Here is a 26,388-nt window from a genome sequence, read left to right on the forward strand (position 1 = left end):
CTCTCCGGTCAATGCAGCTGCGACGGCGACGGCAGGAGCGGAGCGGCCGCTGCGCAGCGCCTAGAGCGAGCCCCCCTCGGACGGGCCCGCGCGGGCACGGGACAGGCAGCCACGGGAGGTGGGAGCCGTCTGTGGAGGGGCGGCCCCGGGGCTGGGTTTCAGTGGGTCAGAGCTCGAGTGCGCCCTGCAGCGCAGACCTGCCCGGGGCGGCGTGTCCCCCACGCCAGCCCGGAGCGGGCGCAGTCCGCCGCACGCCGGTGTCCTGCAGCGCCCCGGGGCAGCCCGAGCGGAGGGACAGACAGATCCTTGCTTTAATCACTCTGGTCCATTGTTTAAACCCTCAGGAGAGATTTGAGTTCACTGCATCGGAGAGCTGAGGGTGTGAAAACGAGGAGAACCTGCATAAGAGTCATTTCTCCAGACCTTTTCCCCACCATGTCTGATGAAGATATTGGCACCACTTTAGCGTATACCAAGAGCCCCAAGTTCTCCAGAAGAACCACTTTTCAGGTAAACTATTTTATCCCACCTTATCTGATAAAAAATCAGCCAACTCTACGCTCGCTAAACTGGCAAACCTCCTAGCGTAGGTACAGCTTATCCTAGTAAAACAAACCATGCTTTTACCAGGATAATCTATACCAGTTTGGCAAGTGAAGTAAAAGCACTTTTATGCAGATACAGTACAGTAGAGTTTTTGCCAGTGTAGAAATGTCACCAAAAATCACACCCTTAAACAATATTGTTATACTGGCTAAAATTTCTACTGTAGACCTGGCCTTTGTGTTACTAAGATTAGCAACAAAAACAACTCTGCTGTCAATATGCCAGAAAAGCAAAAACTTAGACACATACACTTTCCTATCTTAAAAGTGGAATTGACATTCTCATTTAGTTTCTGTGTGCTTCTTTAGAAAAATCATACTGAGGTTTTCTTGATCTCCTAAATGTACACAATAATTGTCCTCAATTAAAGTAAAACATCTATTTTAAACTAATAAAAACAAGGAACTTCAGACTACAAATCCTCGGTGGGTAACTTTTGCATGCAGCCAGTTTGATACAATAGCTTTGGTATTGGTCATGAAAAGATTTTAGCACATGCTTAACTTCTAAATCAACGGGATTTGTTATATGCTTGAAGATCAGCACATGCATAAATCTTTGCACAATCAGGGTTTAAGTTTTGAAGGTTGGAGGTGATGTTTACAGAAGATGAGTCCTGTCTAGTAACAAAGTACACAGCAGGTGACTGAGGTTTAGGAGATATACACACACCTAACAGGTTTCAGAGTAGCAGCCGTGTTAGTCTGTATCTGCAAAAAGAACAGGAGTACTTGTGGCAAATTTGTTAGTCTCTAAGGTGCCAGATGTACTCCTGTTCTTTTTACACACCTAACAGGAGATCTTAAAACCACCACAAAATATCTTCAAGACAAAGTTTTTCTTTTCCTCAGTCATCTGCTGTGTAGTTCGTGTAGTGTATATTTATTTGTTCCTTACTTACCCATCATCAGATCCTTTATTTTTGGCAGTAGATGATGTAGGTATTTTCTAGCTAGATTTTATAGGACCTGAAAAGATCTATGTGGCCTCTTTGTGAAAGCACATTAATGAAGATTATATGCACTTTATTGGAGGGTCTAACTGCTTCCAAGTTGCTAGTGGCTGGTAATTTTTGAGCAAGAAAACACTCTCTCTACTATTGACTAGCTTAGGAGGGGAGCTGCCTAATATGCTTGCTTTTGTGGATCTTAAATGCTTATCTCTCCCCATTCATTGTATAGGGAGTCTAGGTACCTAACTCAGGCTTTGTGTATTCCAGTGTTTTCCAAGGCACCTAAAAGTAAGGCCTTGTGACAGCAATGTAGCTCCTAAGTCCCTTTGGATCTGGGCTGAAGTGACTTACCCAATGTCACACAGCAGGCAATATCAGAAACAGGCCATGTCTTCTGACTCCCAGTCAAGCGACTTGTTAACTAGGCAAGTATTTTCCAAAGAGTCCACTCGGGAAGAGGGAGCACAAAGTTCAAAGAGGCTGGAGGTGTTACTCAAAAGATATATAAACTAAGATGCATAGACTTTTATCAGTAGATGGCAAGGATATGGGGTGGGGCATGAGAGGGTGTCCAATTGGTGGTGTTTTCCTGAAAGGTGCATCAGCTTTCAAAATGTTGGGAGACACTATACTACACCAGTTTGCTCACCCACTCCCCCTCACTCCCAAAGATTCAGATCTGTTACTGTCCCAAAACATTTTTTGTTAGTGGGAAGAATGAGAGTTGAACTTGAAATAATGGATCTTTCCTTTTGAATAAAAGTTATCTATTAAAATATTTCAGAATGAGCTACAAGAAGCAATTTCTGCTCGTGCAGCAAGACAGCAAACTGCTGAATACTCAGATGACTTTGACAGTGATGAAGATGGTATGTTAAATAGCAGCGGTTTTGTTTGTGTTCTTCCCCCTCTCACCCTTTGCTGATAGATCACTAAAAATCCTTTGGAGCTAATACGGTTTAATGTACCAAGATTCTACATTACAACTACTCCTAAATTATAAAGTTAGGACCAGAATTCCAGTCTATTGACATCAGAATGTGCAAGATTGGACCTTTGTTTTTCCTCAATTTAGGGTCTATATAATTAAGGATTTTTTTACCTTTTTCTACAGACAAAGCCCTAATGAATCAGTTGCCTCCCTGCTTGGGGTCCTATCTCTTTAAAGGAAGTTTGGCCTTTTAAATGTCATAAATTACATTACATTACATTACAGTGTAATTTTAAGACACTGCATACATGTGATACCTGGTTTTTACTCACCATATCTGCCAGATATTTTAGATTACACTGATGTGCAAAGGCCCAGACTTTCCTTTACAGACAGATTTCACAGCAAGTCCCTTTCTGCATTTGACACGTTACTTTGATACTTCTGTGTTCTTTAGTGCGCCCCCCCCCCCTTTTTTTTATCTGAAACAACTCAGATCAAATAGTAATAACAGGCAAGGTTCTATAAAACAGGTTTCTTAATCAAAACTATACTTCCGGGCAGGGTCGGCCTTAGGGAAATGGCGCTCTGGGCAAACTTGTATTTTGGTGTCCCTGGCACCCATGGGCACAGTGACCCCCCATTACCTCTGGCCCCTGTTAGTGCCCCCCATTGCCCTGGGCCCTGTGGGCTCCCCGTGCTCCCCACCCCCTGTGCAACTCTAATCCCTGCACTCCCCTCCTGCGCCCCTAAGCCCTGCACTCCCCTCCTGCGCCCCTAAGCCCTGCACCCCCCTCCTGCGCCCCTAAGCCCTGCACTCCCCTCCTAGACCCATGTGGAGAAACTGAGCTGGATGTGTGGAGCAGCTGCCATTGCTCCTTGCTCCCCCAAATGCTGCTCCTCCATGTACTCCTAGGGGGCTGTGAGGTGGGGACCAAGGAGCGATGTCAGGGTTCGTGCATCCAGGTCAAACTTTCCCCACCTGGGGTGAGTAAGGAGAGAGCAGGAAAGTAGCAGCTCCTGATGCTCGCTTCACAGCACAGCCCAGGTGGGGAAAGTGACCTGGATGCACGGAGCGCTTAGTATTGCTCCTCGCTCCCCTCCTCACAGCCCCTTAGGAGGACGTGGAGGAACATGTGTGTGGGGGGGCAAGCAGTATCTGTTCATCATCACTTCCTCACCCACCCAGGTTCCTACGCCAGGAGTAAGCAGGGAGAAATCTGGGAGCCCCTGCCAGGCATTGCTCCGCTGCCAGCCTGGAGCAGTTTCTGACTTTACGCCAGCAGCACGCACCTCTGTGCTGCTATGCGCACCCCCCTGGACCATGGCGCCTCTTGGCGGTTGCCCGGGTGGTCCACCCCAAGGCCATCCTGGCTTAGGGGTGTTGTACAGAACAGGGCAAAGACCATGTCTTATTTACGAAGTTTACAATGTAAATTTCTAGTGGACACAACTAGTGAGTGTAACATAGAGAGGCATGAGGAATCACAAAAGTTCCCGTAATAAGATCCCATGCTTGCTCATTTTATAGTATGTGTCCATCTTTATTCTTCTGCTTGAAATATTTTTTTTAACTTAACTCACTTCTTGTAGCAGTGGAGAAGTGGGTTTTTAGAAGGAACTTGAATCTGGTGATGGCAGGAATTAACTAATGAAGATGAGAGGACATTCTGTGCATAGGGTTCAGAATAGAAAAAGGCAGGCGACAGGACTGGGAAAAATAAGCAAAGTAAATCAAGATTGGTGAAATTGGGGCAAGATAATAGGAGTTAAGGTCAGAGATGTTGGCCAGAGCAGAACTGGACAAAGAATTTTCTTATGGTATAAAATATGAGATTGCTGTATCCCTTTTATACATCAAATACAAATCTAATATAGAAATTGATGAAAATACATTGTTTTTGGGTATTCTAGAAGAACTTCCTGAAAATAATTCAGCTGTTGAAAACACAAATAAGAAATCAGTTGCCTTTGATATTACCCTCTCAGATGATGAGACTACTCAGAAAAAGGCCCTTTTGAAAAGTGAAATTGCTGATGACTTGACTTCACTATTAGATGAAGAGAAACATCAACAGATGACAATTTTGAAAAGCCAAAACTTGAGTGGTGACAGAGAAGATGAAACAGAATGTTCATTCATTGAAAAATTAACTTATCATGGTAATGAAGGTGACTACTGTAATGAATCACATATGGCTGTACTGCAACATGAAAGAGAAGAAATTACTCAACATGAATTTGAAAACAAACCAGTACCAAAGCTAAGGGAGCACAGAATCAAAAATATATCATCAGGTAAAAAAAGGCACTTGAATATTGTTGCTGCTATTTGTGTATTCGTATTATAATATTTTTAAATGAATCTAATGTTGGAAATGAAAATAATGTTAGAATTATTTAGACTTCAGTATAGGTTGTGGTTTCAATATCTTTGATATTAAAGAGGATCAAGGTTTTAACTAATTTTTTAAGTGCTCCTTTTAATATTCTGCAACTGCCTGCCATAAGTAACTAGATAAACTGACAAATTCTAGGCAAATAGAAGATTGCTGAAATCATATGATAGACTATATCAGAAAGAGAGAACAGAGAGTAGTACACCTCTACCCTAATATAACGCGACCCGATATAACACGAATTCAGATATAACTCGGTAAAGCAGTGCTCTGGTAGGGCGGGGCTGCGCACTCCGGCGGATCAAACAAGTTTGATGTAACGCGGTTTCACCTATAACGCGGTAAGATTTTTTGGCTCCCAAGGACAGGTTATATAGGGGTAGAGGTTTATATGGTAAGCCGCACTCTGGGATTTTATGCTGTAGCAGTGTCCACAAGTGACATTACTGCGTGGCAAGCTTGTGCGCTGTTGATTCAGACCCTGGTTTGCCATGCACTAACTTGCCATATATCAATGATATTTTATCTTGAGATAAATCCATGGCCCATTTACTATTAATGATGGGAAAATGCAAACAGCAATGAGTGGTGTGTGATAAACAGTAGCAAACGCTTTGTAATTCCCCACTTCCACACACACATGGTGGCAGCAAAGCTTCAGGTACTTTAATCTGAAAATCTTTCTTTGGACAGACAAAATTTCAGACATCCTTTATCTAAAAAGCGAGTACACAGACACCTGCTTCTCTTTTCCAACAGGCAACCAATTTTAAATTATCTCATGTTTAGGCAATTTGATCTAATCTCTGGTCAGTGACTTCCTCTAATGAAGGATAAACTTGGCCTCTTTCTTTGATATTCTAATGGCTTGAGGACAAATTCACTTTATTTGCAAGTCTTTCCTCCCACTAAGAGTTTAATTAGTGTTTAAACAGTGTGGATGGCCTTGATGAGCCCTGTGCACTGAGATGAATTTCACCCTTGTTTGCACTATAGGGTTTATGAAATGATGTTTTAGAAAATGGCACTAAGCACACCCATTGTACTTAGGGTGACCAGATGTCCCAATTTTATAGGGACAGTCCCAATTTTTGGGTCTTTTTCTTATATAGGCTCCTATTACCCCCTGCCCCCATCCTGATTTTTCACACTTGCTGTCTGGTCACCCTAATTGTACTGTTACTTCCTAATGCTCAGACACCACTATTTCCATGGCTAGCTCTGGGTTTGGAAGTTCATTTTGGATATGGGTTAGCATGCAGAGAAGCACACCAAGCAACACATTTCAGTGTTCTCTCTCTTCTGAATGAATCTAGTCCTTGTGAAAGATGTTAGGCAGGATAGCTGTACTGCCACTGGCTGCCTGGGGACAGCTGTGGATTGGGGAAAATTAGTTTTTGCTTGAAAAAAGGCATTAATTGAGCACTGCTTTGAAGGCTCTGCAACTTGTCTGGGAAAATGCTGACTGTAGTGGCTGTTCCCAGGTTCCTTCACCCTGTTCCTTGACAGCACACTTTATTTCTTTGTGACTGCCGAGCCCTGAACTTTTTACAAAAGGACCAGTGATTGATGCATAGAAGGGGGCAAATATCCCAGTAATCACCTGGCCCCTCCCACCACCCTTCTCACTGCATTTATTTTTTTCCCCACACATTTGATCTATTCTGCCCTGAGTAGAGGGAAGCACATGGGTTTATGTAATGAGTCTAGTAGACTTATAAAAAGAATAGAGAAGGATCACAATGGAAGGTCTTCCCACAACAGTGCTGCATTAGACTGATGCTGTTTTTGCTGCCTTTATTAGGTTTATCCAGTCTATTAGGTTTGTCTTCTGGGCCCCAGATAAACACCCAAGTATAATACTCAAAGTGTATATCTAAATATGTACAGAGAACATAATAAATTCAAAGATGAACTTCTGGCCTGTGTCTTTACATTGCATTCAAAGCTTCAAAACTTGGTTAACATTTCTGAAGACATGTTTTTTAACTATCTCTCTCATATACTTGGCTGCATTTGTTCTGGTTTTGTTTTCATCTTCATTGTAGTAAGAGCCTCAGGACACTTCATTTTTTTAAAGTAATATATCATGGTCATTGACCTGCTGTGACTGCTGCTTATTTACTGAAGATAGGGATTCACCTGAAAATGTTACTCAAACCTAAACTGACAAAATAATATTCCAGACTGAATAAAATATCTTTAGTGGATAATATTGAAATAACAATATTTATTGTCAGCTGAGAATGTCAGTATTTCTGCACTGGATGATCATTATAAACCATCACCTCAACCAAGAAGTGTCTTAAGAAAGAGCAGCCATGTAGAAGACAAAGATGTTGCCAGGGCAGAAGATAAGGCTTCTTCTAGTTACAGATTATCTTCATTTTCTGCACCATCCTCCCTGACTAGACTGAGTGACAAAATAACAACATCTGAGAAAAGGGCACTTGCTGAAAGCCCTAGTCCTGAGGTAAGAGAATTATTGTATCTATTATATTTGTGCATAGTTATCTATTATTTTTCTTCTATGTATGTTTTACCTATTCTAGACTGTGGAATAACATAATTTACATTAGAGGCTTTTTTCCAAACACCCTTTTTATTCACCTGTGATTGTGATACCATTTTCCATAACAAAAAAAATAGGGGGTGGGGAAAGGGTGAAAGAGGTACATTTAATCAAGTTTTCAAGCAGCATTGCTCCTTGGATTGAAAAAGTGGAGCTTCTGTGTTAAATAGTCTCCTACATCTGCAACTTTGAGCATTCTGTTGCCTTGCTGTATCTCTTTATTGATCTACAAGAAAGTAGTTCTCAACTATAGGTCATTAGTATTGGCAGAATTTGATCTTTATTTTTTATAATTTCAATGAATAATATCATTGTTTATTTTAAAGCATTTTTCCAATTTTTATTGATTTAGTTTTTCATAGTTTGCAAAATTATGGGTTTTAAGCAATTTTTTGTATTTACCTATTTAAATTTTCACTGTTGCAGGAAATTATGGATGGAGTCAAACAATGTGGTGGGGGGGTCAGACAGTAATTATCTGATCACAGTAGACCTTAAGGTTCAGAACATTAAAGCTTTATAGCCATTAAAACATAAATTGTCAACATCATATGTCTAAATATACAAAACAAACAACAGCATTTTTTTTTTACTTTACCTATCTGTAAATTTTTATTATTATTGATGGAAATATTTGTAGTGGATTTGTGTGTGCACAGTGAAATTGACATTTACCAGTAAAAATCTAATCCTTCCAAGCCTAGAGGTATGTTGTTATAAAAAAAGTTCTATCCCTTTTCATGCACGTTTTTCTTCACCGATGTAACATGACTAATAAGTTGTATGTAAAGATTTCTTTATGCTGTGAACAGAGACCTAAAGATGACTGCATTAATTTTGTTTTCTCAAAATTGGTGGATGATAGTGTGGAAAGAAGGTCATGGGGACAGAATCCTTCCTCCATAAGATAGAAAAATGCTCTAGGCAGTACACCTAGTTACCATGTCAGCATGCAGAACCTTTCCACAGAGGAAGGGTAGTGGCCTATGTTGAGTCTCAAACTGACTAGTATATATGCTACTTATCAGCAGTATTCAGAGGAACAGCAGCAGGTTGAACACTACTTCTTGTTGCTATGTCCTGCCATAGGGAAAGTGCCTAATTGTGCCTGCAGGATTCTTATAGCAGACGGTACAGCTGACATCATCTTTGCTATTCTTTGGCCATATCTACTGCTCCACATTTGGGACTAAGGGGGCGTTACTAGCAATGCCCACCAAAGTCCTATGCTGTATCTCCCCTGTGTGGTTGTTGCAGGCACAAACTAAAAGGTTCCTAGTTTGCATTAACATCACGTTTTTTCACGCCCCTATAGTCCAAACTGTGGGGCAGTATAGACAAGCCATCTGTTTCATTATTAAGGGCAGGATTTGACCTTAACGTGTGGTGAGTTTACCCCCTTTTTAAAATCTGTTTGTTTACCTTTACATCTCCTTTAATTTAAACAGTAGCCATATTTTTCTTAAGGAACTTTAAATAAATATTGCATAGAAAACTCTGTTTTAGAAGCAAGTTAACTGATCTTGATTTGGTGTGAATTGTTCATGTTGCTTATCCTGTCACTTTCTGCTTTAAGGGTCTATGGCTAACAAGCTCTCCACCACCGTTCCCTATTCATTTTCATTCAGCTGATGAAACATCTGGAGACTCCAATTTGTTAATGTGTGGCGAAGGCTCTCCTTCAAAAGGTAGAAATCAATATACTTCATATAGAAGCATTATACTTGAATATGTGCAACCAGTGAAATAATATAATTGCTTAGTATAAGCAACTTTTAAGGGCCTGATACTACTGTCCGTGATGTCAGTGTAGTCTGTTTCCATTGATAGAGGTGGATCCAAACCCAAGTTTATTTTAGAAATCTGAGACTAGCTACAATATGCATCTCCGCTGTATTATTATGTATTATTGGTCTCAGTTTGTTGCAGAGGAGTAATCAATAAGGTTACATCTACACTACGCACCGCTCTTGGTGGCCTATAGCATACATACCCATGTAGCCCCCCTAAAATAAATAGTAGTGTAGCCAGTGGGGCATGACTTAGGCGAGTAAAGACATACCGAAAGGATGTGGATAGGTATGTGAATACATACCCTACACATTTTCTACTTGCCCAAGCTGAGCCTTCCTATCTACATTGCTATTTTTAGCAGCATAGTGTCCTGCTGCCTTCCTGCTTTGGAGCCTCTCTCCTCCATGGAAAGACTCCCCCCAGTGGGGGGAAGGTTCTGGCAGCGGAGAGGCATCAGCTGCCTCCCTCTTGCCAAAGCCTTTCACTGACATGTGTAGCTACACACCTCAGTGTGAACACAGCCTACTTTTCCCTGGGGTGTGTAACTACATGTACACTTCACACTGCTGAAAGTGGTGTGTAGTGTTGATATAACCTAAGGTGGCTTCTGGAAGTTTACTGTAGTTACATTAACAAATTGAAATCATAACTGATGTTGTTTGCAGGTTCTTTGTTACAAGCAGTTCTGAATAGTGTCAGAAAGCATGATACATAAGAACTAGATAAACATTCTTTTTAGGGAGACAGACTAAAGTTTGAGAAATGAGCTCCTACCTTTGCTCATATTCTGTGTACTTAACACTGTCTAAACATCTTTGAGACTTACTTAAACTACTGCTCCTGAATTTCCCTCTCCATTCCAGCCTAGTTACTTCCTTTAATTAATAATCTCCATCTGCCTTCAAATGTCCCTCATCCTCCTTCACCCCTTCCAGGCACAGATCTATCTTACCAACTGACTAGATAAACTGTTGGTCACCATTTCATGTATAATGGGAGGATGGTCTTGTGGAAATTACAATGTCTGCATTCTGTTCCTGGTTTTGTGAACTTGCTCAAGTTACTTATCCTCTCTGTATTTCTGTTTACTATTGCTTAAATGGGGATGATAAATATTTCTTTGTTTCTGCATTGTACAAGACACAGACATACCGAGAATCCATGCCCCAAAGAGTTTACGATCTGTAAGACTGACACAGATAGATAAGATGCACAGGCGGACTCATAGAAGAAATTAATAGAGTTTAAATGGGGCCCTGCTGTGCTGTGTGTTATAGAATATGTATAAAAAGTAGTTGTCCTTGCCCTGAAAAGTTTACAATGTAGACAAGATGGACAAAGGGTTGAAAAAAGGATATAACATATAAACTGAGGGATGACTGGAAAGTGTCATGTAATATCTATATTTAATTTGTACTCTTGGGTTGAAGAATACATTTGATGTGAGTTAATGCTTGTGGGCATTATGGTAAAGCAAATCTTTTGGACAGCTTTGAACATGGAGAGGATGGTGAGCCCTGTTGTACTTGATTGGAGAGTTTTTCCATGCATGGAAGGAAGAGATGAAATAGTGAAGATGAGGACATTTGTGGAGCAAAGGAAGAAGGGCAAATATGACAGACAAACAATACTGAGATGTAGTCTGGGGCAGATTTGTTCAGGGCATTGAAAGAGAAAAATGAGAAATGTAAACTTGATACTGTAGTCTATAGATGGGGGAACAAGTGGAATGGTTCTAAGAGGGAGTGCTATAGTCTGATCTGGCAAGGAAGATATCACAATAATCATGGTTGTCTTATAGCATTTTTCAACTAGAGATCTCAAAGCACTATGGGAAGATGGTACTGTAATCTCCATCTTCCAAATTGAGGCACAGAAGTAAAGTGATTTGTCCAAAGTCACACAGTAAATCAGTGGCAGAGCTAGCAATAGAACCAGGTGTCCCAGCTTGCAGTCCAGTGCCCTGTCCACTAACTCCATAGGACAATGGCAAGTGTTGCAGTTTAATTAATTTTTGTAAAACTCCTCTAATATCTATAATTGGAAAGTGATATGCAAATAAAATATGCAAACTTTACTTAACCACAGGAGACAGAAACTTGTTTATATAATAATGCAGAAATTGTGCACAATTAGAGTTCTCATTAGTACACTGGACTTTCCAGTGATTTAGCTTTCACACCTTCAAATTAGAACTTGTCCAAATGTTACCTTATAGAAGCCTTATAGGATACAGAGATCTCCAATTCATTGTCGTTAGATCACTCTCCAAATTGTAGGCCCAGCTGCATAGCTGCAGTGATCTTGTAGCTAATTCCCTGTCACTTCCTCCTTTCAGAATTCCACCAAAAATGTGCAAAGGAATGTAACTTGAGAGTTACTATGGCTTCTCTTGATATTTGTCTTTATGTTTTACAGGTATAGAAATCCTATATTTATCACAGTGTAAATTACATTAGGAATACCTGTTTAAAGCCTTTTAAAAATGAATGCGAATTAATGATTATTCCAGTGAGGCATACATTTAGTCTTTGATTTGTATTTTTTAAGTCCTGCATAAAAAACCGCCATCAGCTACTTAGCAAAATTTTCCTGTTCCAAAGGGGAAAATGTGTATCTGAGTCAGAAATAGCATATAAAGTGTTTTCTGCCATTGTTTTGCAAAAACCTCTGTAATACTTCAGTGAACGCCAGAGTAGCTCTTGATGTGATCCAAATGTTTCTTGCTGTTATTTCATGTGTTAGAAACTTGTCTGGATCTGATCAGGTGACTAAAGTTTACAGTTTTGCTGAACTGTTTTATCTCAAAACTGCTGCAACTTGCCTTAAAATAAAAAAATACATTTGTTGCAGCAGTAATATTAACTTGTAATATGATTTTATGTATACTTTTGTAAGTCATTAAAGTATACAGAAGATAATTTGTCTTGTATCAAGCTTAATGAGCTTTTTCATACATGAATATTTTAAGTACTGTATAGAAATATCTCAATTAATGAACCACAAACTTTTTCTTAAAAATTACATCTCTTGATGTCTCATTTCTCAACTCCCATATTGGTTTTTTGACTTGCTTTAGCCCAGGATCAAACAGTAGATGATGACTGCAGGGATTTGAAATTGGAGAATAATGGCAGAAAATCCCCATCCGTGATAGAACTAATGATGACTACAGTGTATGAGAAAACTAAAAAACTACAAAAATCAATTGATGACCAGCTTGAAGAAAATTTGCAAACATTGGAAGAGAAATTCATTGCTGATGGCATAAAGGAAATGTCACTGAATGATAAATCTGAAGACATGGCGGAAGTGAGCACTTCAGAGGACTCGGACAAGGTATCTTTTAAACATATAATTTTGTATCATAATTTATAATAAAGACCTGGAAGCCTCAATGAAAAGTTATCATATGAAACTTGTTGGTTCCATCTTGTATATGTACAGATTTTAGTTTATAATAGAATCAATATTAGAAGCCACCCATTACTGCCTGGTTTCTGATATTGATTCTGTTATAAAATAGCATCAATTTTGAGAAGATGAGGGGAACATACATTCAATGAATATTTAAAAACAAATAAAAGGTACAAAACTTTGGGCTTGTTGGCCTTATTTAAATCCACGTCAAGAATTTAAAATAAACCGGGTCAGATCTTTAGGAGGTATAAACTGGCTTAGATCAGTTGAGGTGAATATGCCAGCGGAAGGTTTAATTTATGATGTTTTAAGTGCTGTTCACACCAGTGATTTGTATAATGCATATGGTAAGTGTTAGCTATAGTACAAGGCAAAAAGAGAATATACTTATACTTAGATTGAAAGCTTTTTAAGGCTGGGACTGTCTTTTTGTTCTATTTGAGCCCAGCATGCTGGGGTCCTGGTCCATAACTAGGACTGTTCAGTGCTCTGGTAGTATACAGTTACTATTAATTACTTGTATTATCTACTTTCTCTTTCTATATTAAGACACTTTTAAAATGTAATCCCGACTAAATAGTGATGTTTCTGTGTAAAGTACTATAATGGAGATTATGGTATACTTTATTTTGGTTTTTATTTATAAGGTCATGCTGGACTTCATCTTGGCTACATTTTGTTGATTATAATAAGCACAAAGAATGGCAGAAAATACTTGTTCACCTTCCTTGCATTCATATTTTGCACTCCTGTATTTTACGAAGCCTCTGATACAACATTTCCAGAGTATATGCTGCAGAACTGGTTTTGTTGTTTGACAGGTATAATATTTTTATTTTTCCTTTTCGGTTTGTTAGAAACAATTTGAATATAAGGAGACACTTGCACAAAAAGTGAGACCTTCTTCATCAAGCAGGTAAGTAAACAATACCGATATGTCAATGTTTACAATCTGATCCCATCTGATATGATCTCTTCAGAAAGGTAAGATACGCATGATCGACACACACTGGCCACTTATTCATCACACCCATCATCACCCTGTCACCAACACTTGGCCTTCTGTGGAAGGGTGCTGGAGGAGGGGAGGTGCAGCTTTTTTGCAGGGTGACAACCCTCCACATCTCCACTGGCAGATCAGACCCACCAAGGGCCTTTGTCAAAATCTTCATCTATTTGTGCCACGAGACCCACAAGTGACTCTAGCCCATGGTTTTACTCCTGGGAGATTTCTGCGCCACTGCACATGTGCAGAATTTATGTCCCCCACAGATTTCTTTGCTTCCCTGCAGAAAAATGACTTTCTGATGGGGAAGCAAAGGGAAGCCACAAGAACGGTCACGTGACCCTCCCCAGCAGTATGTTTCGGGTGCCCAGGGAAACCAGCGGAGAGGAAATCACTGTGGGGCAAGAGGCAGGACTTGGCAAGGGTGGGGGAGACTTGGTTGGAGGGATTGGATATGAGGGGGTCTGGATGCACAGGGGTTGAGCGGATGGGACCAGCTCCCTGTACAAGGATCCCTCCCCCAGCTGCAGGAATCTCTGCAAACTCTTCACCCCCTCTGCTTCCTGCACCCATCGCTCCTCAGCTGCAGGGGGAGGGATCCTTGTACAGGGAGCTGGTCCCATCCACTCAACCCCTGTGCATCCAGACCCCCTCATACCCAATCCCTCCAACCGAGTCTCCCCCATCCTTGCTCCTGGACCACCCTGATGAGCCACCTGGATCCCCACCCCACCGAGCCCCAACCAGCTGCTCCTGGATCCCCACCCCACTGAGCCCCACTCCTCCAGCATGTAAATCCCCCACTGACCCCCCAAACCCAGACCCTCCCTGCCGAGCTCTATCCCCCCCCCCCAGACACAGACCCCGGCTGAGCCCCAACCACTTCACCTGGACAGACTCCCATTACTATGGCACCCAGAACCCCCAAACAAGCCCCTGTGCATCCAGATTCTCCCCTGCCCCCCCACTGAGCCACCCGCACCCAGATTGCCCTACACAGAGCCCTCTTAACCCACACCTGGATCTCGCCACACTTGGACCCTACTTTGCTGAGCCTGTCTGCCCACACTTGGTGCATCCGGCACGTAGGGGCAAGGCCCTGGTGTGTTTCTGGGGCAGGTCCAGTCCTTGCTCTGTGTCAGGGTTGGGTGCAGCCTCTCTGCTGAGTCCATGTTCCGGGGGGAGATGCACAGTGATCTCCCACCTCTGTGCAGCCAGTGGCCTGTGCTTCCCCCACATTTATTTGATAAATAAAATTTGCAGAATTTTTAATTTTTGGCGCAGAATGCCCTCAGGAGTAACAGTTTGTACCTGTCTCAACATGTTCTTGTTAGATTAAAGCATATAGGGCTTCTAATACTTTTGAACTGAAATTATTATGTTTGTGGAGTTCACATTCTCTATTGGGTTGGCTAGCAGAATTTTTGTAGGTCCTGCAGGTTGTTTTAGTAGTGATAAAATCCATGTAAAAGCAGAAATGGACAATTCAGGCTGTCTCCTCCTCTTTGTCCCCCCACCCCGCCAAAAGATATAACCTTGTGAAAACATGATTATAAGCAATATCTTGAAGTAACTTCAATGAGAAGGCGCTCTACCTGGCATCCACTATAAGAAACTGAAAGCTTATTTTGATATATTTATGAATTGATGCTTCACAGGTCTCTGTCCTCTACATACTTGAAGAAAGCTGGGAAAACCATCCCTTCATCTACAACTACATCTTCTCAATACTTGGGAACATTAAAGGTCTTGGACAATAAACACTTACAAAAATATAGTGCTGAGCTTGACAAAGCAGATAGTCTACGAGCAGCTGTTTATCAGGTAAATTTTGGCATATCAAAAGCCTGCATGAAAAGATCCTACCAATAAGAATAAAAGCCTGTTAATTATACTCAATATGTGTATGCACCTTTCTTAAATCAAGACTTTTTTTATTCATAAAAAATTATGCTTCACTACAAAGGGTGGATTCAGATGAGAAAGAAACAAACTTATCTCTATTTTACTGTTGTGGCAAAATGTTTTTAAACACAATAGATGATCTCCATTATTATATTTGTTGTTTTTTATTTTTAATATGTATCCTATACATTCTTTTCTCTGTATTTTCTGTTCCAAAGGCACATTTAATGGGAAAGGTAAAAAGAACTTGATGTCAGATCTTACATTTTTCCCTGGAGCAGCATAATCTAGCTGAATTCTGCTGCCCTCTGTAGTAAAAATGAGCATAAATCTCAACTGTGGTCATAGCTGTCTATTGATCATAAGTTATTTCTGCATAAGGAAAATCATATTCACTTAACTAAACAGTTTAAGGGTTCTAAATGTCATGTTGTTTCAAGTATTTTGTGTTCATTGACTCATAGCCACTTTCTAAAGTCAAATAGTCTTCATTAAGATATTTTAGCTTCTCAGTACAACATACTAAACACATGAACAAATGTACAAAATTTGACCCTGATCCTGAAAACTCACCCACTTCTAAAACTTTGTGGATGTCTATAGCCCTTGAAGCCAATGGGTTGAGGACTTTTCATTGCAGATACTTCTGAATTAGACATATAATAGGTTAGAGTTTTTTACTAAATTTTGGGATCCTGTAGATCCTAAATGGCTAAAATGTATTCTGTACTTTTAAAACAAAAATCACCCAGGGGAAACTTAAAATAGTGGTTGTAGATATTTTGTATTAAAAGGTTTATTAGCTGCAGCTCATTCTTGTACATGTATACATGGGGATGCTTCCTTCGCTCCCCAACAACTATTTTTCTGACGCCCTATTGAAGATTTTGAGATGTAGTGTTATATTGCTCTGCTCTCCCATCCCTCCACCCCCCCAGGATTTTAACATTGGAGGTAAATCAACCAGTTAGCTTCTCCTTCTTTCCTGCCCTTCCATGCTCACATTCTTTCTTTTATTTCCATACTGAAATCTTTTTGTTAAAATAGAGTTATTAATTTCTTAAGTTTTATTCTTAAAAGTTGAAACCTTTGATCAGAATATTTTTTGTGCTGCAGATCCTCAGAATGTGGTTTAAATGACACCTCACGCATCCAAATGGGCTTATTGCTATAGTAATAGTTTGCATATATAAAATGATGATTATTTCTGTTTTCATATATAAAAATCCTGTCAGCATTGCCTATGGTCATTACATCAGATGTTGCTTTATCAATAACACTCAGTTACTTTGGTACAAGATCTAGTTACTGCTTAAAACTCTTCAGCTACAGCTTTTTCCTTAATCTTATAGGATTGGTTGGAAAAGAAAAGAGTCTTTCTACTGGAACTGCAGAGAATTAAAAGGAACAAAGCAGAAAATTTAAAGAACGTAAATGAAAAGGTTTGTTTAAATTTAAATATTTGATTAAATAGGAGCTAGCCAACTGCTACTCTCTAAAGTAATGTCATTACAATATTTGTTGTGGTGTATTTAAAAAAGGAAAGAAACACAGAAATGAAATAGTGGAAATCCCCTTCATTGGGACCACTTTGCAACCCCTCAACCATCAACAAGCATCTCTAAATCCATCATAGCGAACCACAAGAAGATTGCTCCAGTTTATGTGGAATGGAGCTGATGTAATAGCTCTTATATGTCCTAATCCTTGTGGCTGCCACAGGGAGTGTGGCTAGGGAAAAGAGGGGTGTAGCTGGTGCTTCCCTGCACCCTTAGAATCCTTGGATGCCATATAAATTAAAGCTATCTTTGCAGCTCCCTTCATGTTTCACTTTATGCTTCTTGACTGCAGCCAGCAGTCTGGGTCCATCTTTGTATTTTTATTATGATGATTATGGGATAGTCTGTATTTCAGCAATGAAATGTAAAGAAGTCATGTGTCTGAAGATTTTCATGCTCTGTCTTGGCTCTTCTGTATTCAACTGTACGTAAGCATCTAGATTTAAAGCAACATGTATGCAATTATATTCATCTTCCTTAGGAAAAATGAAGAGAATTTATTATTTAAGAACTGTTTTTTATACACAGTCTTCAGAAGTGAATCATAGTAGTTTTTATATCTATCAATCTTGTAGAAAACAGTCTCATATTATAGGTCACAAAAATTTGTCATGCTTGAGCAGTAGTTGAAATCACAACTGAACCACTGATTTAGAATGTCTTCTGCAAGTCAGTTTTCTTTCATTTGTTTCTTTGGCTAACACTACATTTGAGAGTTTAGGAAATGCAACATTTTCTGAAGTATAAACTTTTCTTATGTAGAAAGAAGCTATTAAGAAAGAAGAAGCAATTGCATCTTTTGAAGCCTGGAAGGCAATGAAAGAAAGAGAAGCAAAAAAGAAACTAGCTGAAAAAAAGAAGCTTGAGGAGTTGAAGAAACGGAGAGCAGCAGAACAGAATGAAGAGAAAAAAGAAGAAGCTCAAAAGGCAGTGAGAAATCTATACCTGACATACTTAACTCAAGAGAGTCCTTAGTAAAAATGTAGTTAACAACAAGAGATGGACCCAAACCATACCCCTAGAGCTGAATACCCTGATCTTTGGGAGAATTCATGTCTAGACTGTCTTCTTTGTAACAGGGGCTACTCTCTCATCCTATGCACATACACACATTTTTTCTATTGACATTTAGGTTTTTTTTAATGTGAAATACTTTGTTCCCTATACATAAAGTAGTTAATCAACGGAGTAACGTGTTGGCATCAGAAAGGTTTTTCTAAGGAGCTGGGAGTAGTAAATTCTTCTTGCTCCTTGTAGCAGTATCATTTGTGGAGCTAAAACCCTGTGAATGAGCAATCCAAAGGGGGATGGGTAGGAAAGAAAAAATATCTATAATGTAAGGGAAGTTTTGGAACAAAGATGATATGCAACTTTGCTAATGAACTTGAGGTCTTCTTTAGGCATTTGAAAAATGGAAAGAAAAGAAAGCAGAATATCTAAGAGAGCAAAGTAGAAAGGAAAAACGAGCTGAAAGAATCAAGAAGAAGAAAGAAGAGGAAGCTATTGCAGAAAAGAAACGAGACAGCATGTCTGCCGTTGATAAATGGTACTGCTACAGAAGATTTAGTTACATAACTGTGTATGGGCCAGCACTTATGTATAAGCATTTTGCAGAGAATATTTGGCCTGAGGACCTGAACCTGCAAGGGGCTGAGGATCCTCAATTCTCACGGAAATCAGTGGGAGGGAAGGGTGCTTAGTTCCTCACAGGGTCAGGCCTATTGTTCCCAAATGTGAGTGTGGTAGCTTCATTTTCGTTCTCATTTGTCCACCTTATAAAATTTGGCATACAGCTTCTATTCAGTCTGCTAAATTGAAAGTCTCTTCTCGAGAAAAGCCAATGATTTGAAAAGTATGAATGTTGCAAATCAAAAGTGAGGTACATTAGATAGCATGGAACCTTGTACTACCAATCCCATGCTTATTTAGTAACACTGGATTTAAAAAGCAGGCACTACAATTTGGGGTTTTATATAATCTATTGTGTTTCTTGGAAATCTAACAAATGTCTGGACAACCCAGGTATATTCACCAGTACCAGTAGGAAAAACTATTTCACTAGGAGGGTGGTGAAACACTGGAATGCGTTACCTAGGGAGGTGGTGGAGTCTCCTTCCTTGGAGGTTTTTAAGTCCCGGCTTGACAAAGCCCTGGCTGGGATGATTTAGTTGGGAATTGGTCCTGCTTTGAGCAGGGGGTTGGACTAGATGACCTCTTGAGGTCCCTTCCAACCCTGATATTCTATGATTCTACATGAGATACATGTCTGCTGGATAGATTTTTTTTCTAATGTCACCAAGAAGTGTGCTTTATGCTTTACAGAACAAGTGAGACTGATTTCTACCCTGGAGAGGTGATAGTCTAATTTTAGAGATGACACAAAATGTGAGGAAAGAGAGAAGGAAAAACAAGGATTACAATAACACTAAGGGGCAATGCAGCTTATACATGTGCATATCTCAATGGTTCAGAGGGTTTGTGCATATGTGGGTGGCCTTTGAAGATTTTTTTTAAGTTTTTTGTCTGTAGTTTATTCTTAAACCATGTTATCAAATTTGTCAGTAGACATAAATGTCAATTCCTGGTGCTGTTCACGATGTTTGATTAACCAATCACATTTGCAGCATTTTTTTAATTAAGTGAATAGTATCTTATATTTCTCTCCATATTTAGGAATGAGAAAAAGGAAGAATTTGTAAAACAAAAGAAGACAGAAAAAATCCAAGAGAAAAGACAGCAAGAAATAGAACAGGTTGAAAGGGAAGAAAAAGATAAAAGGGCTCTGGAGGAATATGAAAGATGGCTGGTAAACATATTTTTTCACACTTTACTACATTTATCCTTGTGTTTTTTAACAAATAATGCGTGTGAATAACTTTTGAATTATAATCGTCAATGCTTTTCATCATGTTATGAAAGTGGCCAGGTGATGGCAGTAGTATACCTTTTTATGCAGTTCCTCTGAGGGTTATTTTAGCAAGTCTCTTAAAAGTGCAGTGTATACGACATCTGGCATACATGGGATATAGTCTCCCTATAGAGTGTGTGCCATAGAGTTCTTTGCATTTTACAGTTAGTGAAAGTACAGTCTTCTCTTCTCCCATTCAATGTCAGGAAGAGCCACCTCTGAAGGGCCAACTCAGCACAGCACAGAACCAGCAAAGGCTAGAAGCAGCACCAGCTGCAAAAGTGAGTGCATTTAGATTCAAGGAAACAGTTTTAAATTTGGGGAGTTGTATAAATCAAAATAAATAAGAACAGTAACATTGAGGATTGAGATTACCTCCATTTGATAGGAAGGGGTGACCTCTGATGTGCTATTGTGGGAAGAAGTCATTAGGAACCTTTCCAGTCCCACAAAAACCAACAAGTCAAGATTTCTTTACTACTGCTCAGGGGAACCCGAGGAGACAGATAGCTAATGCACAGGAACATATACTGTGCTCTCAAAGGGTTTGATTTGCTGATTAGGAGAATGTCTAGCTTCTTCTGCCCCATCCCCACCACCACCACCTGTGGTGATGCTGTCGGCAGCATACTGAGACATCAATCCTGCAAACAGATAGTCCCACTAAAGTGAAGAACCTACTTACATGCTTAAAGCTGAGTATGTGCAAGTGTTTGCAGGATCAGGGCCTAACTGGCACGCTTGTTGCTGCTCTTCTGAACGGGAGCAGATTGTACCCCACCTCACATCTCCTCTGTCCATTTTCTGAAATCTTGCCCTTGGCTGTGCCTTAAGTCTCTGTATTTTGGAGGTCACATCAGCCAATGTTTCTGTTCATCCTTGCTCTGCTGGCTAGAGCAGTATTTAGGCTTATATAAAAACAATGAGAATGTAAAAATTTCACTTTTTTTATAAATTTAGGGAAAGAACACTTGTATGACTCAAGTTGTCAATTTATTATCTAGGCAACTAAGAGGATTTTTGTATGTACCCAGATTATTGGTGTCAGTAGTTGTAAGAAGGTAAATAAGTAAAAAAGTGTTCTATTAGAAGACAAGTAACGTAATGAAAATCTATTAATTCTTCCCACTAGCAATCAGTAGGGAAAAATAGTTTTGAGAATTAATTAAATCTTTCAGCTCATGGAGCAAATGGCAGCTTTTATGGATAGCACAAAACAGGAATTTAAAAATCCTCTCTAAATACTTCAAAAACATAAAAATATAATAGAACAGGGAATTCTCTTGTTACTGAAGTGTCATACTGTGGCATAAAGTTCACTGATTGTGTGCATGCTTATCTCAAGGGAAGGTTATGGACAGGACTTTTTCCATCCTGGAATGTAAAACTCTAGAAATGGAGACGCTGAGTTTCCGTTGTTAACACTTCTAAAACTCTAACATGAAAAAGATAACTTTGTTTCCCCTACAGTTAGTCCAGTAATTAAAATTCTGTTTTTGTGATATTATTTACCTCTTAGCTACTCAATTTAATAGCAATAGTGGTTTGATTTCCATTTTGTTATACCATGGAGTCATATCAATACCTGAAATAGATTAACAGATGCATGTAGGGATATTAAAATATTTGCAAGCATATATACTGACACCACACCTGGTTCTAGCTGGTGAGTAGTGACATTTCAAGTAAGCACTCTTTCCAAACTACAGATCTTGGAGATTTGTATAGTATAGCAAGTTTATGTATCCTCTAAGAAGCTTGGCCCTTATTCTGAGGGTTAGCACTGCGCAACACCCGTTTTTTTAACATTATTCATCTAATGATGCACCTTATATGTTTATATGCTGTAGGAGTTGTGGTAAATTGAATTAGATGGGTTTTACAGATTTGTTATTTTTTTGTGTTAGAAATAATTTGAATAATTTTACAGATTTTAAGACTCGTTTTGAAAGATTTTATATATTGGAAATCTAGCCTAGTAGTGGTGTAGTAGTGCTCAGCAGTGTTGAAACATGGGCTTTACTACTATTCCTTTTATCTTTCTCCCTAATGCTTCATTAACTGCATAAAACAAAATCGTTATGTTGCAACCACACTGCTGTGGGGTATGGTCTTGTCAGATGTTGTAAATGAAGAAAAGTTGCACTGACTCAGTTCTGTTGAAGCAAGTGTGCAAAAACAGCAGTGTGAACATTGAGCCTCAGCCAGCAGCACAGGTTCTCAAGTCCAGTTAGCCCCCGGGGCTGGAGCTTGTGTGGCTAGGCCAAGTCTCCTCTGGACATGCAGTATTTCTGCTGCTATTTTTAGCATGCTAGCTCGAGCCCTGCTAACGCAAGTCTGTCTGCCAGGCTCGGAGTCTCGCTCACAGCTGCAGTTTAAACCTACCCCGAAACAGGGTCCCTGAAACAAACATTATTTAATGTATGACTGGCTGCTGCTGCTGCTGTTTTGTTTCTTACTGTATCTCTTCCATAATTCTGATTATGCTTCCCACAACACCTGTGTGTACACAACACTCTTGTTTATTATTTGGGGAGGAGGAAGGTTTTTGGTAAGTTATTTCTCATGGGGTTGTGAGTAGTGGTGAGGATTACTTGTGCAGCTAGCCATGTTCGAGGGGTGGGAGAGATGATAGCAGAAGGGCTCTCTTGGCAGGACTTGCTTATCAAATTCTCTCTTTAAAAACCAGCCAAACAAAAACACTCAAACTGTAAAAAAAAAAAAAAAAAAAAAAAAAAAAAGTCATTAATTGCAAATTAAGGTTAGGAACTGAAACCTCAAGAAATGCTTAATTAAGCTGCCGAGACTAGCTTTAATGCTCATCCTGGAGTATATGCTGTGCAATTGGGTTTTTCCTTAAACAAACATACTATGCAGCATGTACTCAGTAATACCGTGTTACATATAGCAAGGTGCAATTCCTTAGTAAGATATTATTTGTTAAGTACTGGCCACCAGTGATACGATAAATTAGGGTTACCATATTTTAATTTTAAAAAAATGAGGACACTTCACGGGGCCCCAACTCTGCCCCCTCCCCTGAACGCTCCACCCCCCTGCTCCTCCCCCTCCCCTGCTTCCCGCGAATCAAATGTTCGCGGGAAGCCTGAAACAGGGAGGCAGCAGGTAAGCTGGAGCTGGGGTTGGGGTGGGGCACGGCACGGCCCAGTCCAGCCCCCCCCGGCCGAGCAGCTCCCTCCGGCAGCTGGCCGGCCCAAGCCAAGAGGCTCCGGCCCGGCGTCTCCCGCCCGGCTCGGCTTGGGCCCTGGGGTGCCAGCTCCGGCCCCCGGCCGAGCACCGCCAGTCCCGGCCTCCCTATTTTCCCAGACATGTCCGGCTTTTTGGGATTTCCTCCTGGATGGGGATTTGAGGCCCAAAAAGCCGGACATGTCCGGGAAAATCCGGATGTATGGTAACCCTACGATAAATCCTTTTTTTTTTTTTTTATCATTAGATATCAAATACCAGTCCTAAAATTTATTTCTGTACTCAGTACAGATTCCAGAGTGACTGCAATTAAGTTAATTCTGAAATACATCTGCAGTATGTGTGAATATATTCCAAACAGTGTGCACTAATCATATATTTATTCCATTTTAGAGTATGTTCCCATCCTAAACTCATATGCAGCTCAGTATTTCAACAAGAATATAAAATTTTGCCTTGAGAGTACAAACTCTTTGCTCCTCAAACCACTACAGTGTTCCCTTAGAAAATCCTAAAGAAGTAACTTGCAGCTTGACTGAAGATCAAAAAGCTTAGGCTTTGTCAGTCAAATGAAGGTTTGCGTTGGAGTGGGGAGAAGAGAGCAGCAGCAGCTGGTAGAGGCAAAAGTTAAGTCAACTAGTCTGGAACCTCAAAGCTTATATTATCAGTTGGGCCCAAGATATTCCTTGCATCTCTCCATTGATTTCAGTGGAATAATTAGATGTGAATCTGGCCAAACCAGACTGCCCATCCCTAATTCAAAAAGCATTTTAGAAGGAGTCAGAGTTTGGGAATTCATTGACTGCCCATTTTGAAATTTCTGTTGAAAACCACGGTTCTCTGAAGAATAAATTATAAATATTTTTCAAAGGAACAAACTAAAAATTTCACATAACGTGAAATTATTTTTGCAAACATGCTGCTCAACATCATTGTTCTAATTTCCCAATGCTGTGTTTGAAACTATAAAAAAAGTAATTAGAATCTTATGACACTGTTAGCATGACATTAAAACGACAGAGATTTGTTATAGCTAAACTGTTAAAAACCTGTTTTGTTACAGCACAGTGCCCGAGTAATTTAGAAAGCACTGAAAGGTATAGACATCAAACGCCATCCTTTTTTATTGAAAACCGTATTTAATATTGGAATTCAAGAGTCCTATATTTGAGGCATTAAGATGCGAATAGTCAATTGAAGATAAATACAGAAATTAGCTTGCTATGCCTTGTATGTTGTGCTCTGCGTTTGGGTAATGCACAGCATAGCTCAGCTCCAAGCATCCACCTGAACCTGGGAGAAATGTAAGTCGGTAGCATGGATGTTGCACTGCTCATGCTGTGCAGCTATATTTCTATAAGGGATGCTAGGAAGAGCTTCCAAGCACAGCTCCCTATTGCACATTAACATTACCTCTATATCTTCTGTATAATACAATTCCAGGATTGTCACTCAGACTTTGTGTCACTATGAAGTGTAGACAGTCTGAGTCAGGGTGAAGAGAGCACTTTTTGTTTAAAATATCTCCAGGTTCAATCATCGCTGGGATTTGTAGTCTGTTACGATCCAGTGTTTAAGTTCTCAGCCATTTTCATCTTTTTTTTACATTTTATGAATTGCACCCATGAAACATCATGGACTTTCAACTAATATCTTTTGTAAAATAGTAATAATTTAATTTTCTTTGATACAGTACTTCTCTGACACAACTGCCTCTAATTTTAGGAAAAGAAAGAGAGGAGAGACCAGATTGAGAAAAAACAAAAGAAGCTCCAGGTTATCCTTGAGGATGAAACCCCTCCTCCATGGAGTCCACCTGGCAAAGCTGTGTCCTCAAGGAACTACTGAGATGTCCATTGTCCTTTGTGAGGAAAATTCATGTCCAAAGTTCTGACATTGTCTAATCATCAATATTTCACAACTGACTTTAAAGTGAATTGATACTGGCTCTTGCATCCTTTCTTTTGTAGGGTGATTATTTTTAGACTCCTCAGTTGGAACAACTGGTGTATGTGCTAAATAGGTCAATTGTTCTTTTCCATTACATTTCAACAAAAGATTAATTTGTGTAATTTTTTTGCATTTAATTTCTTGGTTAAACTTTATCAGTTGGCCCCATTTGGTGAAAATTCATGTTCAGGACATGCAGGGCCAGACTCTAACACACCCTTCTTCATATGAGTAGCACTTTACCCCACAAATGGTGCCATTGAAGTCAGTGGGCCTGCCTGTGGATTCAGCCTGAGTAAGGATGCCAGAATCTGGCCCAAAATGAGTGGTCAAGCAAATGCTAGGTATGTTCCTATACGAAGTGCAGGGTGAAGAAGTAGAAAATATTTTAAACCATCATTCAAACATAGCTTCAGAGCCAAATTATTTACAAACTGGTAAACAATCCCTGAAGATTGGCAGGGGGAATAAATGCACTAAGCAAAAGGAAAAGAAAAAAAAAACAATCCTGAGGCTTTTACTGTATGATGAGACTTGCAATGTGCAGTTGTACAGAATGCATGGATAACTTAGACTTTTGTAACAGCACAAATATCTGAGGTTTTTTTCAGTTCGAGTTTAAAGGACTAATAATGCTAGCCCCAGAAAAGGATCATTCAGAATGGTCCTGACTGTATTTAACTGAAGTAAACTTTGTCCTTGTTGAATCAATGGTGGCAGGTCTATTCTGTGAAGAGGGCCAAAGTATATTTTTATGATCCATGGGCCTAGCCTATAATATTAGGACTATATGCTACCTTGAGCTGCTACCTTGAGCTGCAGTAGAGCTTCTACTGATGTGCAAAGATTGATGCTAAGATATGAGCCTTTTGTAGTAACTAAACTTTTTAAGGCTAAATTCCATTCTCAGATACTCAAGTATGTGCACAGTAATTTCATTAACTGTCAGTATAACTGGAATTATTCCAGAGAATATGAGAACAGAATTTGCAGCCTCTCATAGCTGTTTTAGATTGTCACAAACTCAGAGTGACAACTTGGTAATGGTAATACCCCCTCCTGCACCCCAAGCCCCTGCCCCAGCCCAGAGACCCCTCCCAGAGCCAACCCCCAATACCCTCTCTGGCACCCAAGCCCCAGCCTTGAGCCCCCTCCCAGAGCCAGCGCCCAATACCCCCT

The 26,388-nt window shown here is 39.9% G+C and overlaps 1 protein-coding gene across 3 annotated transcripts; it reads left to right on the top strand.

The window, feature by feature from the left end:
• MAP9 (microtubule associated protein 9) lies at positions 1–25,916 on the top strand. 3 transcript variants are annotated; one of them, XM_054030375.1, is made up of 14 exons: positions 1–118; positions 345–510; positions 2,343–2,427; positions 4,404–4,787; positions 7,129–7,361; positions 9,037–9,148; positions 12,334–12,593; positions 13,532–13,590; positions 15,339–15,504; positions 16,938–17,027; positions 17,907–18,071; positions 18,545–18,690; positions 19,818–19,950; positions 24,985–25,916. In XM_054030375.1, the coding sequence occupies exons 1-14, from the start codon at positions 12–14 to the stop codon at positions 25,105–25,107; spliced, it is 2,229 nt and encodes a 742-aa protein (XP_053886350.1). In that variant the 5' UTR covers positions 1–11; the 3' UTR covers positions 25,108–25,916. The 3 variants fall into 3 exon arrangements, with proteins under 3 accessions (XP_053886350.1, XP_053886349.1, XP_053886351.1); XM_054030374.1 differs by having other exon boundaries at positions 2–118; positions 17,907–18,074; XM_054030376.1 differs by having other exon boundaries at positions 2–118; positions 4,479–4,787; positions 17,907–18,074.
• Positions 25,917–26,388: the final 472 nt, after the last annotated feature.

Source organism: Malaclemys terrapin, chromosome 5 (assembly GCF_027887155.1).
Source record: "Malaclemys terrapin pileata isolate rMalTer1 chromosome 5, rMalTer1.hap1, whole genome shotgun sequence".
In the NCBI taxonomy this organism is placed as follows: Eukaryota; Metazoa; Chordata; order Testudines; family Emydidae; genus Malaclemys; species Malaclemys terrapin.

What these genes read in the sequence shown, in the direction of transcription:
- MAP9 (XM_054030374.1), top strand. Translation starts at nt 12, where the DNA reads ATGCAGCTGCGACGGCGACGGCAGGAGCGGAGCGGCCGCTGCGCAGCG. An exon ending in CTGAAAGCCCTAGTCCTGAG is followed by an intron (nt 7,362 to 9,036) that starts GTAAGAGAATTA and finishes TTCTGCTTTAAG; the next exon opens with GGTCTATGGCTAACAAGCTC. An exon ending in AGACCTTCTTCATCAAGCAG is followed by an intron (nt 13,591 to 15,338) that starts GTAAGTAAACAA and finishes GATGCTTCACAG; the next exon opens with GTCTCTGTCCTCTACATACT.